The 17870-nt window shown below is 33.4% G+C and overlaps 1 protein-coding gene across 4 annotated transcripts in view; it reads right to left on the bottom strand.

Moving 5' to 3' along the window:
- Positions 1-8497: 8497 nt before the first annotated feature.
- sptbn1 (spectrin, beta, non-erythrocytic 1) overlaps positions 8498-17870 on the bottom strand; it is a 113923-nt gene continuing 104550 nt past the window's right edge. For all 4 annotated transcript variants that reach the window (XM_067387680.1, XM_067387681.1, XM_067387682.1 and 1 more), the window contains 5 exons: positions 17702-17756; positions 14098-14306; positions 12551-12724; positions 12419-12461; positions 8498-9981 (listed from right to left, as the gene is read on the bottom strand). In XM_067387680.1, coding sequence (XP_067243781.1) covers positions 9751-9981; positions 12419-12461; positions 12551-12724; positions 14098-14306; positions 17702-17756 — 712 coding nt within the window. In that variant the 3' untranslated portion in view covers positions 8498-9750. The remainder of the gene's footprint in view (positions 9982-12418; positions 12462-12550; positions 12725-14097; positions 14307-17701; positions 17757-17870) is intronic.

The following is a 17870-nucleotide window of genomic DNA, read 5'->3' as shown; positions in this document are numbered from 1 at the left end:
GCTGGTTTAGGTGGATTAATCCCTCCACCGCGGAGTCGGCGCAGCGTTGAGGGAGTAAAGATGCTTTGAGTTGAGCTATTGGCGTAATATTTTAGAGAATATGATTTCTGGTTTCTAGTAACCCATTCGGCTTGGTTACTACGACGCCTTGTGGCCCGTTTCCGATGATGCCTACAAGCAGAGAAAGCGTTCGCCGCGCAAACAATCACGGGATTTGTAGTTCTAAATGGTCGCCAATGACGCGCAAGCGCACGAAAATGACTTCAAATCCCATGAGCGCTCAGCACGCGCTGTCCAAGGTGCTGAACATACGGGTCTTTCCACTATATCCAGCGATAAGCGATATTTATTATATTAATTATATTATATTATATTATATTATATTATATTATATTATATTATATTATATTATATTATATTATATTATATTATATTATATTATATTATATTATATTATATTATTATTTTGTAAACAACAACAAAAAAGCATATTCGCGAAATCTTTAAGGTATTTCTAATTGTATATTTATTTACAATAATTAAAAAAAATATATATATATATATATATATAAAATTTAAGGATATAAAATCATTTATATACATATAAAATAAGTTGAAATGTGGATATTGTTTGTAATGTAGTAGGATTTTATTTTAAAATGATTCCGAGTTTAATGTTGTAAATTGCACAGCTGCAAATGTGATAGTCGAATGGATAAAAGCTGATGCAATTACAAACCTACAGTAGCGTGTTTTCACGTGTGAGTGGACACGTTCACGGTCACAGAGAGGACGCCGGGAAGGGCATCCCCAGCATCCCCCAGCGGAAGGAAATCCCGACACCACTGATGCTGCTTAAGAAGAATTCACGTGACTAAAGAGCTCAGTGCATCTGTCGGGATCTTAATGAATGAATTAACAACAGAAAAATCTTGTCCATATTCTCCTGAGACCCAGAAAAGCTTCTCTTTTTTTGTATTTTTTCAGGTTTTTCAGGTTGTTTAGAGCATAAGAAACAAATAAAAAAATAAAAATTTTGAAAAATTATAGTTATGTTATCCTTTGTAGTGGACACCAGGACTAAGTTGTTTAAAAAATGACATGTATAGGCAAAAACAATGGGATTTTTTAATTTTTAGGTTTCAGGATTGTTTTTATGCAATAATGTGGGTACTAATGGATTTTCCCATTCAATACAATGTATCTATACACTGTATCTAATTTGCATATTAATGTGTTCTTGGAGCAACATGTAATGAAAAAAGAAGTGTAATAATGGGAGTAATAATTGGCAACATTTTCATAATAATATCAAATAATTAATAGGAATATTCATATTTAATTTATTTCCCTATTCACCTGTTGTATCTCCAAAAATGCCTGATAAACATGATTTAAAGGATTAGTTCACTTTCAAATAAAATTTTCCTGATAATTTACTCACCCCCATGTCATCCAAGATGTTCATGTCTTTCTTTCTTCAGTCGAAAAGAAATGAAGGTTTTTGATGAGAACATTCCAGGATTATTCTCCATATAGTGGACTTCAATGGACTCCAAACGGTTGAAGGTCAAAATTACAGTTTCAGTGCAGCTTCAAAGAGCTTTAAATAATACCAGATGAAGAATAAGGGTCTTATCTAGCGAAACCATCACTCATTTTCAATGACATTGAAAAAAAAATAAAAAATAATATATACATTTTAACAATAAATGCTCATCTTGAACTAGCTCTCTTCCTCTTCTTCTCTATTTAAGTGTATTACTGCCCTCCACAGGATAAAGTTTGAACTAATTGTTATATACTTGCACTAGCATATTGAATATGACAATTTAGTTCAAACTTTGACCTGTGGAGGACAGTAATACACTTAGAAGTGTCTACACTGCTGGAATTCAAATAGAGAAGAAATTTTAATTTGAAAGTGAACTAATCCTTTAAGTCCTGGTGTCCTCTACAGAGGTCATGTATGAAATTAATGTCCTGTTTCATAACAGAAAGTCATATTTTGTCATATTTGAAAAGTCACAACATTTTCCTGAGATGATGATTTGAAAATTAATCTGATTTAAATGATAATTACAAAATATTATCATATTTCCATAAGAGTGCTAATTTTTATTTTCAGTCATATTTAAAGACCAAGAAGTTGTTTTCATGACGAAACCAATAAAAATTTGGTATCTCTGCAAAGCCCTGAATGTGACATGTACGACGTCAGAGAAAATCACTAAAATATAATGTCCACCACAGAGGACAGAAGTCCCGGATCCCAGGAGGATATTGCAAATTTCATATCAATTCATTAGTATAAAATGTTTATTTACCATACATTTATTTTTTTAAATCCTACATACAGTCTTACTAAAGATAGTAAAGTTAATAGCTTAATGTTTTACATAATGTCTGTTTCATGTGAATTATGTATGTAATTGCTTGAGTAATTTAATGATTATAGGCTACAGATTACCCGTCTCAGATCTATGAAGTGTGAAGCTGTGAGACACTTGATTCAGGATATCAGGGTGAGTCACATGACAGGAAGTTCCAAACGTTCTGGTGTGTGTGATGTTGCGTGGCGTCCATCCCTGATCGGTAAACTTAATGAACTAATCACAGACAGATGGAGATCACAGATGGTGTGTGTGTGTGTGTGTTTCTTTAAAACCTATGAGGTGTCGCCCCCAAAAGCTTAACAGCAATTCTCACACACAGAAAGAAAAAATAGATCTCTTTATCTCAATTCTATGCAAATGGAGACTTTTCTGAAATACACTAAAAGTTTGGGGTTGGTAAGATTTTTTAATGTTTTTTAAAGAAGTCCCTTTGCTCACAAGACTGCATTTATATGATTAAAAACAGTAATATTGTGAAATATTATTACCACAATTAAAAAACAACAACATTTGAACGGTTTGTATAACACTTTTTGTACTGGTTGAAACTCTCTTCACATTAAATATTTAAAAATGCAGCCTATATACATCTTCTATAAAAGTCTCAGGACCAAAAATTGCATTCGGTTGGAATTCAATAACAGGATGTCCTACCTGCCTGTCAGCATGTATTTGCATAACCCCGCCCACCCTCACACGTCATCATGCAGCTATGCAAACAAACAGCAGCTGCCTTTTACAGTTGCATCACTGATCATCTTTCTACCCGGAGCCACTGACGTCCTCTGATTTATGCGTTTCTATGGCAACACTATCAACGCCGAAATGAATCTGCAGCAGTCAGGTGGTACAAGTCGGAGCTCTTTAATTTGTTTATGTTCATTATTATTGTAATGCTACTGTATGTGCTTTTTGCGACATGAGGTAATTTAACACCGTCTCTCATGATGCATGACAGATTCTGCTCTAGCTGTGCGCGTTCATGTGTTCTGGAGGAGGCTTGGTTTTAGAAAGCTCAGTGTTGCCATGTCTGTGGTTTTCAGTGTTGCCAAGTCCGCAGTTTTCCCACGGAATTGGGCTACTTTTACACTGTTTCCGCAGGTTGAATCGACCCCAAATAATGTCATATTTATTCCCCAGAACGTGATTTTTACACTGCAAAAAATGCTGTTCTCACTTAGAATTTTTGTCTTGTTTCCAGTCCAAATATCTAAAAATTCTTAGATCAAGATGCATTTTCTTGAAAAGTAAAATTTATTTTCTTGTTTTTAGGAAAAATAAGTCAAAATTGAGTGAGTTTTTCCTTAAAACAAGCAAAATAATCTGCCAATGGGGTAAGCAAAATAATCTTAATCCAAACTGAAAACAAGATTATATATCTTATTTTTGGTTTGAAATAAGATTATTTTGCTTACCCCATTGGCAGATTATTTTGCTTGTTTTAACCCTCTGGAGTCTGAGGCTGATTTGGGGCCTGGAGAAGTTTTGACATGCCCTGACATTTGTGCTTTTTTCAGTTCTTCATAAACATATAAATGACAAAAGTGTCATTACACTGTATTCAGCACAAACTAGGCTACAATAATATGTGAGGAACATGTATGTACATGTTTGTGTTTTTGAAGGAATAACATTTATGCGTGATTATTGAAAAAACAAAAAACTTAAGTCACTGAAATAAGGCCAAAAAAAGTATAGTAAATCTGTGTTCACAAGACTTCTGGGTATTGGAGGTTGTAGACTAGAGTTTTTGCTTCAGAATTATGTAAAAAATTATGCTGCCTACTCCTTCATATAAAACAATATATTCATTTAGTTTTTGTAAGACACTTTTTGCCAAGAAACACCGTATGCGAGGAGGCGTGAATCACCATGAATAATGGGTCATTCTCACCTGAGAAGACAAAAGAATTGGATAGTAATGAGCTGAAATGACTTGCATATTAATGAGGCATTTCAGTCAGGTAGGCTGTGAAAAAAACCTTCTGTGATGTCTCAAGCTCATTATGATATATGAAACATACAGAAAAATATTATTACAATATAAAGTAATGGTTTTATATTATACTTTAAAATATAATGTATTTCTGTGATGCAAAGAGTCTGAATATAGGCTTTTAGTTTAAAAGCATTCACATTTGGAGAAATATTGGATTCTCATATGTTTATGTCAATTTTCTATACAGATGAGTTATTTTTATTTAATATTCACTGTCATTACTATGAGCGCTGGTGTTTTCAATTCATCCTTGAAGTCGGAGGGCGCTCTGTGCATTTTTAGTCCACAAATTCATCTAAAAGAAGAAGAGGCTATTCCATGATTGGAGTTTCCAATTCATACAGCAGCCGGAGGGCGCTAAAGAAACAAAAACTCATCTAAAATTCATCCATAGAAGAAAAGTAAACAGGAAGTAACTGCATGTCTTCTAGAGATCGCTAACCATGACTTTTACATCCATATAAACACTTTTCAAGACAATAAAAACACGATTGAGACGATGAATGCATGTATTGCCTCTGAATTTGCGTCTGAATAGCGCTGGCAAAAATTTTTTTGCAGTGTACCATGGGACTCCTCCCCCCTTGAAATGCAATTGGGTGGGTTTTATTGTGACAACCTGGCAACCCAGATGTTTTTACCATTGTTTTTAGTCCGGAGGGGAAGGGTTGCCAGGTTTTCACGACAAAACCAACCCAATTGCTCCTCAAAACTAGCCCAATTGTGCTCCGGGGGGTAAAATCTGCATTTTTGCCAGGGGCTAAATATCACATTATTTGGGGTCGATTCAACCCGCAGACATGAAAAACAACCCACGGCAACAGTGTAAAAGTAGCCCAATTCTGCGGGAAAACCGCAGACTTGGCAACACTGCGGTGTGGTGACAAATCAGGTCCTCCCTCGAAATTGGGTTTCTGTTAGGACCCCAAGCTATCCCAAATACTCTTGGCTTAAAATACTCTTAATTGGTACTCTCTTTAGCGCCTGATAACAATTCCTACATAATCATGTTATTATAAATACTACGTTATGACCATTAATGTTTTTAATGTATTATTTACCCTATGTATTAGCATAGCATACAGATACACAATTAGCCTGATAGCATAGTTTATATACGCATTTGCACTTCCCCTTCATGTATTCACATTAATATTTAATGTAATTATGCAAATGTTTCAGTTATTTCCTATAAAAAGAATGTAAAGATGTTTAATTATTCACTTAATAAGCTATTATTATTATTGTAATTAGGCTATTGTTAATGAATTAACAGTTTATCAAGTGATAGAAATTACGTTCAATTTGTTTTATTATGCACTATATAGTAAGCTATAGTCTAAATATTTGCGATTAATATTGTTCATTTGTACTTAGTATAATCATTTCGAGGGAGTTCCCAATTGGGGGCAGTCGCTTCACCCCGGTGTTGTGAGAAATCGCGCCCCCCCCCAGCCAGGAGTCGGATCTCCTTTAGGACCCAGGCGGTAATGCCTGATCAAAAGTTGTTATCATGATGTCTTGACAAATTATAACCTATTTCACTATTGTATGATGTTTATTATGTATTGCATAATAAAACAAACTGGAAACACAACCACGCCTAAAAAATTATTTTCTATATAAGGATAAGGATTGTTGCAACAAACTATGTTCTGCAAAAGTAATTTAGTATCAATTTTATGCAATAATAGCAATGTGGTATAGTATATAATACTACTATTATAATTTTTAATAAATTAATTATCATGCTAAGTACACACAAACATCATTAATTTGAAAAATGTAATTGGTAACTATATTGGAAGCAAAAAACACAGGCCTACCTAATATAATATATGCTAAGCTAGCAAGCTAATCGGGTAGATGTATGCTATGCTAGTACATAAGCTAACTAAAAAAACAGTAAGAATGAGAAATGCTTGATTTCACAATCTATAGCTTCAGTTATATACTAGTATATGAACCATGACATTAATGTTCATTATAACGCATTTTAAACTATATAAATCATAACGTGATTTTGCAGGAATTATAATCGGGCCTAAAAATACTACCCATTAAAAGTTGGTTGAACCAATGGGATCACTCGGGGTCCTAAAGGAGACCCGATTCCTGGGGGGACTCGATTTCTCACCACACCTGAATGAGATTGGGCTGGTTTTGTTACGCAAACCTGGCAACCCTGTCTAAAGCGATCTTATGCTTTCAAAGCTAGCTTGCTATTGCTAGCCTCTCTGAAATTGCCTACCATACCTTTAAGAAAGAGCAATACTATGTTCTGTAAAAGTAATTTAATATTAATTTCACAAGATAATAGCAATGTGGTATAATATATTACTATTATAATTTTAATAACTAAATTGTCATGTTAAGTACAAACAAACATTAATTTGAAACATGTAATTGGTAACTATGTTGGAAGCAAAAAAAACACAGACCTACCTAATATAATATAAGCTAAGCTAGCAAGCTAATTGGGTATGTTATGCTAGTACATAAGCTAACTAAAAAAAACAGAACAAGAAATGCTTGATTTCACAACCTATAGCTTCAGTTATATACTAGTATATGAACCATGACATTAATAGTCATTATAACGCATTTTAACAGATATAAATAGCATGATTTTAATGCTAAAAATACTACCTATTAAAAGAACGTTGAACCAGTGGGATCACTTGGGGTCCTAAAGGAGACCCGATTACTTGGGGGATTCGATTTCTCACCACACCAGAATGCGATTGGGCTAGTTTTGGATAGCAATTGGGCTGATTTTTTTACGCAAACCTGGCAACCCAGTCTAAAGCGATCTTATGCTTTCAAAGCTAGCTTGCTATTGCTAGCCTCTCTGAAATTGCCTACTCTACCTTTAAGAAATAGCAATACTATGTTCTGTAAAAGTAATTTAATATTAATTTTACACAACAATAGCAATGTGGTTTAGTATATAATATTACTATTATAATTACTAAACTTAATTTTCATGTTAAGTACACACAAACATTAATTTGAAACGTAATTGGGAACTATACTGGAAACAAAAAACACAGACCTACCTAATATCAATATAAGCTAAGCTAGCAGGCTAATCGGGTATGCTATGCTAGTACATAAGCTAACTAAAAAAACAGTAAGAACGAGAAATGCTTGATTTCACGAACTATAGCTTCAGTTATATACTAGTATACGAACCATGACATTAATAGTCATTATGACGCATTTTAAACGATATAAATAGCATGATTTTGGCACTAAAAATACTACCTATTAAAAGTGGTTGAACCAGTGGGATCACTCAGGGTCCTAAAGGAGACCCGATTACTTGGGGGATTCGATTTCTCACCACACCAGAATGCGATTGGGCTGTTTTTTTTACGCAAACCTGGCAACCCAGTCTGAAGCGATCTTATGCTTTCAAAGCTAGCTTGCTATTGTTAGCCTCTCTGAAATTGCCTACCATACCTTTAAGAAATAGCAATTCTATGTTCTGTAAAAGTAATTTAATATTAATTTTACACAACAATAGCAATGTGGTATAGTATATAATATTACTATTATAATTACTAAACTTAATTGTCATGTTAAGTACACACAAACATTAATTTGAAACTATATTGGAAACAAAACACAGGCCTACCTAATATAATATAAGCTAAGCTAACAAGCTAATCAGGTATGCTATGCTAGTACATAAGCCAACTAAAAAAAAACAGAACCAGAAATGCTTGATTTCACAATCTATAGCTTCAGTTATATACTAGTATAATGGTCATTATAACGCATATTAAACTATATAAATAACATGATTTTAGCGCTAAAACCCATTAAAAGTACATTGAACCAATAGGATTACTCTGGGTCCTTGGGGGACTCGATTTCTCACCACAGCGGAATCTGATTGGGCTAGTTTTTGTTACACAATTGGGCTGATTTTGTTACGCAAACCTGGCAACCCGGTCTGAAGCGATCTTATGCTTTCAAAGCTAGCTTGCTATTGCTAGCCTCTCTGAAATTGCCTACCATACCTTTAAGAAACAAGATCTAGCTAACACACACACACGCACTCAATCAAACCAACAGAAGAGTCGAAAGACAAGAGTAATGTTTAAAAGCATTTAATGACATCGCACATATTTAACAGGGCAGGGGTTAAAGTCTACAGGTGCAGTTTCATACATCTGAGCGTTTCTATACGCGCTCAGGACGCCCGACATCGCAAAGGATTTCATTCCTAGTATGTTGCTTTTGATTGTGCAGTAGATGAAAATTACAATAGATACAGTGACGGAGGGGATGCGCACTATGTATCAAAGAGCAGGAGAGCGGGATGAAGCCATAACGAGAAAACAAAGAGAAAAGATAATGCTCAGTGCTATAGCCCACAAGCAAGTAACCGTATTCATATTTTTTTTTTGTTCTTTTTTAAAATTTTTTGTTGTTGTTGTTGTTGTTGGAGCAACATTACCTTTTTACCAGTAAATGTTCCACTGTTCACTTAACATTGATGCTTTAAAGTGTTTATAATACATCTAATTTTTATACTCTGTACTAGAATTATTTGAAACATATATTATGATAAAATCCAAGAGAAATGACAATTAACAAACAAAAAGGAAAAAAAATTGATTCAGGTTACTAGTCCTCTGTATATAGCAAACATTCTTAGAGTTTGGTACGACCCGCCTTGATCTGATCACATGACACAAGTCTACCAGCCCTCGAGCGAGTGTTAGTCTACTTTCATATTAGCAAGTATCTGTTTTATCAGCTTATAATCGTTAAAAGGCAAATCTGACGAAACTTGGCGTAGCTATTTCAGCGCGACAATTCGTTAACGTGGAATTTTCTCGGTCCGTCCGCCTGCAGGCGGGACAATGGAATCGTTTCGAAGCATCACTGTCTTGTTCCCTAACAACAAAGAGAGATTCGTCGTCTCTCCAAGACAGCCTCACAAAATTGAGGAAAATGTTTTAAATATCCAGACCCCTCAATGACACACAGATACAAAAAACGAGAGATAGCAAGATTCAGGATTTGAAAATCAACCACAATAGAAACGTAAGAGCGTAAAAAAACACATCCGGTCCTTTAAAACTTCCAGATCGGGATTGGAATCGATTCACGACACACTCCTGCTTTTTTTTAAACATTTTCCTTTCGTTTTGTACAACTTTGGAACCCGTGGGGTGTCAGGCACAGAGTGTGGCATCTTCATGAGCTTTGCATGCTGGGATATCACTGGAGGTGGGCAGACACAAACAAAATGACAGAATCGAAATGAGAAAAAGTCGTAAAAGAATTAAGGGAATGAGAGAATCGAATGTTTCTGTTGCCAGGGGAACAGACGGACGTCTACTGCTTCTTCTTGCTGAAGAGACTGAAGCGCTTCTCTTTGTCCTTCTCCTTGTCTTTCTCGCGCTTGCCGGGGCTGGATTCGGTCGTCAGGGTGACGGTTGCCGGGAGCGTGTGGGCGCGGCTGGAGGCGGGCGTGCTCTGGTTGCTAGGTGTGATCTCGGATTTCTCGGAGGACGAGGAGCCGCTGCCGGCGTTCTGAATGGCCTGAATCCATGTGTTCATCTCCTCCTTTAAACACACACACACACACACACACACACACACACACACACACACACACACACACACACACACACACACACACACACAGTTAATCACATTCAGAAAACTTTAAAATACATGTTTGCATAAATTCACTTTATTTTAATGTATGAAATAAATTCTAATTAATTTTACATGATTATTCATTGAAATAAATGATCTATCTATCTATCTATCTATCTATCTATCTATCTATCTATCTATCTATCTATCTATCTATCTATCTATCTATCTATCTATCGTTCCATCAATTCATCATTCATCGATCGTTCTATCTGTCTATGTCGTTCCATCCATTTAACCATCCATCTATTTATCTATTGTTCCATCCATCTATCATTCCATCCATCTATCATTCCACCCATCCATCCATCCATCCATCCATCCATCTATCATTCCTTCCATCTATCATTCCATCCATCGTTCCATCCATCCATCCATCCATCATTCCATCCATCTATCATTCCATCCATCCATCTTTCGTTCCATCCATCCATGTTTCGTTCCATCCATCCAGCCATCTATCATTCCACCCATCCATCCATCCATCCATCCATCCATCCATCCATCCACCCATCCATCTATCATTCCATCCATCTATCATTCCACCCATCCATCCATCCATCCATCCACCCATCCATCTATCATTCCATCCATCCATCATTCCATCCATCTTTCATTCCATCCATCCATCCATCCATCTTTCATTCCATCCACCCATCCATCCATCTATCATTCCATCCATCTATCATTCCACCCATCCATCCATCTTTCATTCCATCCACCCATCCATCCATCTATCATTCCACCCATCCATCCATCCATCCATCCATCCATCCATCCATCCATCCATCATTCTGTCTATCTATCTATCTATCTATCTATCTATCTATCTATCTATCTATCTATTCATCATTCATTCATCTATCTATCATTTCACCTATCCATCCATCCATCCATCCATCCATCATTCTATCTATCTATCTATCTATCTATCTATCTATCTATCTATCTATCTATCTATCTATCTATCTATCAATCTATCTATCTATCTATCTATATCGTTCCATCAATTCATCATTCATCGATCGTTCTATCTGTCTATGTCGTTCCATCCATTTAACCATCCATCTATTTATCTATTGTTCCATCCATCTATCCATCCATCTTTCATTCCATACATCTATCATTCCATCCATCCATCCATCGTTCCATCCATCCATCCATCTATCATTCCATCCATCTATTGTTCCATCCATCCATCTTTCGTTCCATCCACCCATCCATCCATCTATCTATCGTTCCATCCATCCATGTTTCGTTCCATCCATCCAGTCATCTATCATTCCACCCATCCATCCATCCATCCATCCACCCATCTATCATTCCATCCATCTATCATTCCACCCATCCATCCATCCATCCATCTATCATTCCATCCATCCATCATTCCATCCATCTTTCATTCCATCCATCCATCATTCCATCCATCCATCTTTCATTCCATCCACCCATCCATCCATCTATCATTCCATCCATCCATCCATCATTCCATCCATCCATCCATCCATCCATCCATCCATCCATCCATCCATCCATCATTCTGTCTATCTATCTATCTATCTATTCATCATTCATTCATCTATCTATCATTCCACCTATCCATCCATCCATCCATCCATCCATCCATCCATCCATCCATCCATCATTCTATCTATCTATCTATCTATCTATCTATCTATCTATCTATCTATCTATCTATCTATCTATCTATCTATCTATCTATCTATCTATCTATCCATCTATTCATCATTCATTCATCTATCTATCATTCCACCTATCCATCCATCCATCCATCCATCCATCCATCCATCCATCCATCCATCCATCCATCCATCATTCTATCTATCTATCTATCTATCTATCTATCTATCTATCTATCTATCTATCTATCTATCTATCTATCTATCTATCTATCTATCTATCTATCTATCTATCCATCTATTCATCATTCATTCATCTATCTATCATTCCACCTATCCATCCATCCATCCATCCATCATTCTATCTATCTATCTATCTATCTATCTATCTATCTATCTATCTATCTATCTATCTATCTATCTATCTATCTATCTATCTATCTATCTATCTATCTGATATTATTATTATTATTAATATAAAATATTTAATAGTTAATGGATTGACGGTTAAATTGAACTAGAACCTGTAATTCATTCATTCATTCATTAATTAATTCATTCATCCATTTTGTCATGTGAAGGTTCAGTTTCTCATGCACCACAAGGGGGCGCCGCTTCAGAATGTGTGCAGAAGTGAACCACAAACTCAAAACATTTTCTATAGTGTAATATCACTGGTGTTATAATAAAAGCAGACTTACATCATCTTTGGCTTGGAAGAGATACTCATTTCCGTCAGTAACTCTGTTAAGAGGAACAACAGGTTCAGTCACAGCAGAAAAACATCATTCAGATGTTTATGATTAAAATAACTACAATAATCTCTTCCTCACCTGAGCTTGAAAACATGCTTCTTCTTTTTGTAGTCAACAGCGACCTCGCAGACGGCGTCCTTCAGGCTGATGGGGATCTCGTTGTGGTACGGGATGCCCTGAGCCGCGCTCTTATTGTCTTTGTAGAAGCCCATCTCGTGGTTATTGATGACACAGTACACGTTATGCCAGGATCTGAGGAGACGCACACAGAGCTCCGTCACTCGGACAAACACAACACCGTCTGTTTATCCAGGAGCATCTGGACTTGTTTGTCATGTTAATGAAAAGGTTTCATCAATCTAAATGGAAAAACAAATCCAGATGCTCCTGCATAAATTCAGCAATGATTCCTAAGATGACCTGAGATGATGGAATTTTCTCAGACAAACTCTCGATTTACTGCTTGATTTATTAATAAATTATATTTATTTATATTAGTTTTATGCTGATATTAATATATATATATATATATATATATAATACTAAAACAACACATTTAATATATAAATATATTAATTTGATACTATGTATTTTTTTTAACAAATAATAAATTTAATATATTAACATAAATAAAGTAAATATATAAATACATTATATTTATGAATAATAACTTTATTCCAATTTTAATATATTAATTTTATTTGATTATTTTTACTAAAATAAAAATGTGAAATTAAATGAATTATTTTAATAAAATGTATTAAATTATATTAATATATTAAGATTAATACAAAACTATACCTTATTTATATTATATATTACATTTTTATTATTTAATTTACTTTATTTATTATATTTATTTTTTATTTATATTTATATTTATCTGGACTTGTTGATGATTCCTAAGATGACCTGAGAATTCGACGATGGAAATTGATTTGATTTATTAATAAAATATATTTATTTATATTAGTTTTACGCTAATATTAATATCTTTAATTTTTTTTTTACTAAAACAATAAATTTAATATATTAATATAAATATATTAATTTGATACTATCTTAATATATTACATGTATTTGATTTTGTTTTTTACAAAAAAACATTTAATATATTAATATAAATAAAGTAAATATATGAATAAATTCTATTTATTTATAATAACTTTACTTCAATTTTAATATATTAATTCTATTTAATTATTTTTACTAAAATAAAAATGTAAAATTATATTAAATGCATTATTTTAGTAAAAATAATTAAATTTTATTAACATATTAAGATTAATACAAAACAATACCTTATTTATATGAATATATTACATTTTTATTAAATTATTTTATTTATTATATGTATTTATTATATATATTTATATTTATCTGGACTTGTCGTTTTAATGAAAAGGTTTCATCAATCCAACTGGAAAAACAAATCCAGATACTCCCGCATAAATCCAGCAATGATTCCTAAGATGACCTGAGAATTCGACAATGGAGTTTTCTCAGACAAAGTCTTGATTTACTGCTTGATTTCAGCGCCAAACACACTGAAGATTCAGTCAAACTATTCACTTTTCCCATTAATAGACACTCAACTTCCAAAGTTTGGAGCTTCATTATCATACCTGCTGGACGCTTTCTTGTTGTGTCCCTCCCACTCGTGTTTGCGGTGCAGGAATCCCTCCAGCTGGGCGGACGGCGTCTCCTGACCTTTAGCCGGCAGCGTTGCGGACTGGCTGCCTTTCCCCCGTCTGTCTGCGGTCGGTGACGGGATCGGACTCGGCTCCTTCGAGCTCCTCTCGGCCACTCCGTTCATCTCGCCGTCCACTCCATCCTGCGAACACACGACCACGCGTTACGCTTATGACGAGAACTACTTCACAAACACTGTTGGGTTTGAACAACTTAGAAAGTCAGTCACACATGATGAATTCTGAAAGAACCGTTTCAGAAATCGTTAGGAGGAAAAAAAATCACTTTGGCTGATTTAGAGATGAGAATCTCATTAAAATGGAGTGAAAAAGTGATTAATTGAAAAAAAATACACTAAAAAGTCAACATGAACTCAATATATTTAGTTTGATAAAACATGTTCCTGATCTTATTGTTAATGATTTATTAACTTGCTTCCTTTTTGTGATGTCACCAAAGACACGCAGGCCATTTCTTTAATGTAATAACATTTAAATTGTACAATTATTATACAAATATATTCTTTATATTAAAATATTATACTTATTTAAATTAATTTTAATATATAAAATTCTAATAATTCTAATATATAAAATGTATGTTTTACTAAAATAATAAATGTAATATATTAATATAAAGTATTTATATTAATATTAATTTTATACTAATTTTAATATATTAAATGTATTTGTTAAATTTTATATTATTTATTAAGATATATTTATTTTTTACTTAATACATTTAATATTAAAATAAACAAAGTAATAAATTATACTTATTTATATTAGTTTTATACTAATATTTATATTTTTTTACTATAATAAATCAATTTAATATAAATATATTAATTTGATACTATCTTAATATATTAAATGTATTTGATTTATTGATTTATTTTTTACCAAAAATTATACATTTAATATATTAATATAAATAAAGTATATTTAAAGTATAATATAAATAAAGTATAATATAATATGAATAATTTATAAATAAAGTATATTTAATAAATAAATTATATTTATTTACATTAGCTTTATTCCAATTTTAATATATTAATTTTATTTAATTATTTTTACTAAAATAAAATGTAATATATTAATATAAAGTATTTATATTAATAAATTATATTTATTTATTCATTTATTTTTTACTAAAATAATATTTAATATATTAATATATTTATTAGCTTTATTTTAATTTTAATATATTTATTTATTAATACTAAAATAATACATTTAATATATATTAAATAAAATTAGTTTTATTAGCTTTATTTTAATCTTAATATATACATTTTATTTAATTATATTTACTAAAATAAAAATGTAATATGTTAATATAAATAAAGCATAGTTTTGTATTAATCTTAATATATTAATATAATTTAATTAATTTTCCTAAAATAATACATTTAATACATTAATATAAATATACAATGCATACTAATAAATTATATTAATTTATATTACAACCGGATAATGTTATTAATGTCTGAAAATATTTGCAATACATCACATAACGGAAGTAATAACGTTCTGAATGCCGTTCCATGTTGACTTTAAATGTAAAAAGATCATGCAAGATGGAAAACTATCGATCTACAGTCACTGCAGAGCGTCAGGAAACATCATAGATGTCTGAAGATCAATCAGTTCACGTAAATACTCTTAATTCTGCCGAACTGATTGAAAGAAACGTCATGCTTAAAGCAACAGCACACAGAAATCACTCCAGAGGTGTTACTGTACCACGACACCCGTCTGACGGGGACCACGAGCCGCGTCCTGCTCCGCTAAAACGGCTTTCAGGAACTCAAACACAATCTCTTTAGTTCATCTTTACTATCTCAACACTAACATCTGTGAAAAACTCTCATAAGCAGCAGGTGAAGTCAGATAATCACGTCACAGGAGGCTACAGCCGTCACACACACAACATACAAACTCTAGAGAGAGAGTCAGTTCATTTATTGTTAGTGAACGTTGCTAGTGAAGAGTAAAGAAAGTGGATATAAACCATACTAGAAGTAAACAGAGCCACTATACAGTGTTTTCAGAGCATTTTATGGTAAATCACCTCAAACAAACACAATATCATTTAAACTCTATTGGACTTTTAGGACTGCAAAACCAAAACCAAACTATCAAAAATGGCAGATCATTTGCACCAATTTAAATATCAAAACTGTTGTTTGAAAGCAATGCTCTCCATTAAAACTGAAAATGATATCAAGAGGAGGAAGCACACTTCACTTTTACAGTAATGCACTAATAATGGACGTCTAAAACGCAGCATTAATACAGAGAAACTGGCAGGAATGGACTATATGCACGGAGCTGGAAAACTTCCGGTGAGAGTCATGTGCTGGTGTGTTTATAATCAGAATATAGTCACTTAAATAGTCAGGCACAGCATTAATTTAGTTATTCAAACGTCAGACGGCATAAAAAATAAAGAAATAAAGATGTACCTCAGTGTTCCTCCTCGACTAAATTCAATTCGATCACTTTAATGTGCAAAAAAAGCTTCAAAAATGAAATATTTATTGTGCACTTTAGTTAGATTAATTGAATAAAGTGTGCTGAAATCATTGACTGACAGCTGCTGTGATTATAAAGAGAGAGCGGCGCTCGCTTTCTGTGTCATTCATTCACAAGAAAAGTTATTGTTTTTCAGGAGATTTTTTGAGTATTTCATACATTGACGAAATGTATTTTTAAATCTAGTTATTTTATAATGTTTAATATTTAGTCAAAAAAAAAACAATTAGAGCAAATGGCTGATATATGCGCAAATAAATGCTACTTTGCCGCCACCTGCTGGTTAAAGTGCTAATTATTGTCTTTTTTATTTTTAAATAAGTGTTTTCTATCAAATATTGAATTTCCTACATTTTTAAATGTTCGGTTTTACAATGGAGACAATCAATAATGTTATTAAAAATAACATTTGAAGTGCTGGAAAATAATGCGTATGTGTGTCTAATTACAGACAGTGTTTTTAAACGTCCCAATAGCTTCGTCTTTATTGCAATTAATAAAACTGGTTTATAAGGTAAATGTGATAACTGCATTAAAATATGAATACAGCATTAAAAAGTCAACCATTGATGGTTTTGCATCAGCGATTACAGAATGAACAGATCACCGGAATAACCGTGCATATAGTCCATTAAGTTCCTTTTTTCCTTAAACAATCAGAAGTTCATCCATCTAGAAGTTCCACATCAAAAGACACATTATATAACACTCATTTGGGGAATTAATAAGTGCTTCAACAACAACATGAGCTCCACATTTCCATTATTTATCCATGGTATCTTCTTATTGTCCACAAAACACACAGAAGTTATTGAGATACAGTGTCATTAGCCTTCATGGAGTCGACTGATAACCTGACGGTAATTAATAAACAGCTGACAAGCAAGATGATCATCAGAGAGCATTATGGGAACTGTCAGTGACCCTGACCGGTAGTTCGTGGTGTCTGTTGACTGGTAGTGTATTGTGGGTAGGTACAGGAGCGGTAACTAACCCGTGGCGAGTCCTGGTCTGATGGTAGTCCGTTCTGGGCAATCTGCTCTCCTTCTCTGTGAACACACACACACACACACACACACACACACACACACACATACACACACACACACACACACACACACACAGCCATAACGTTACTTATTGACCGGTGCACAGAAGTGAAA

This window comes from Chanodichthys erythropterus, chromosome 6 (genome assembly GCF_024489055.1).
Source record: "Chanodichthys erythropterus isolate Z2021 chromosome 6, ASM2448905v1, whole genome shotgun sequence".
Classification (NCBI taxonomy): domain Eukaryota; kingdom Metazoa; phylum Chordata; class Actinopteri; order Cypriniformes; family Xenocyprididae; genus Chanodichthys; species Chanodichthys erythropterus.
The sequence above is the reverse complement of the archived record's forward strand: the minus strand, read 5'-3'. Positions and strand labels throughout refer to the sequence as shown.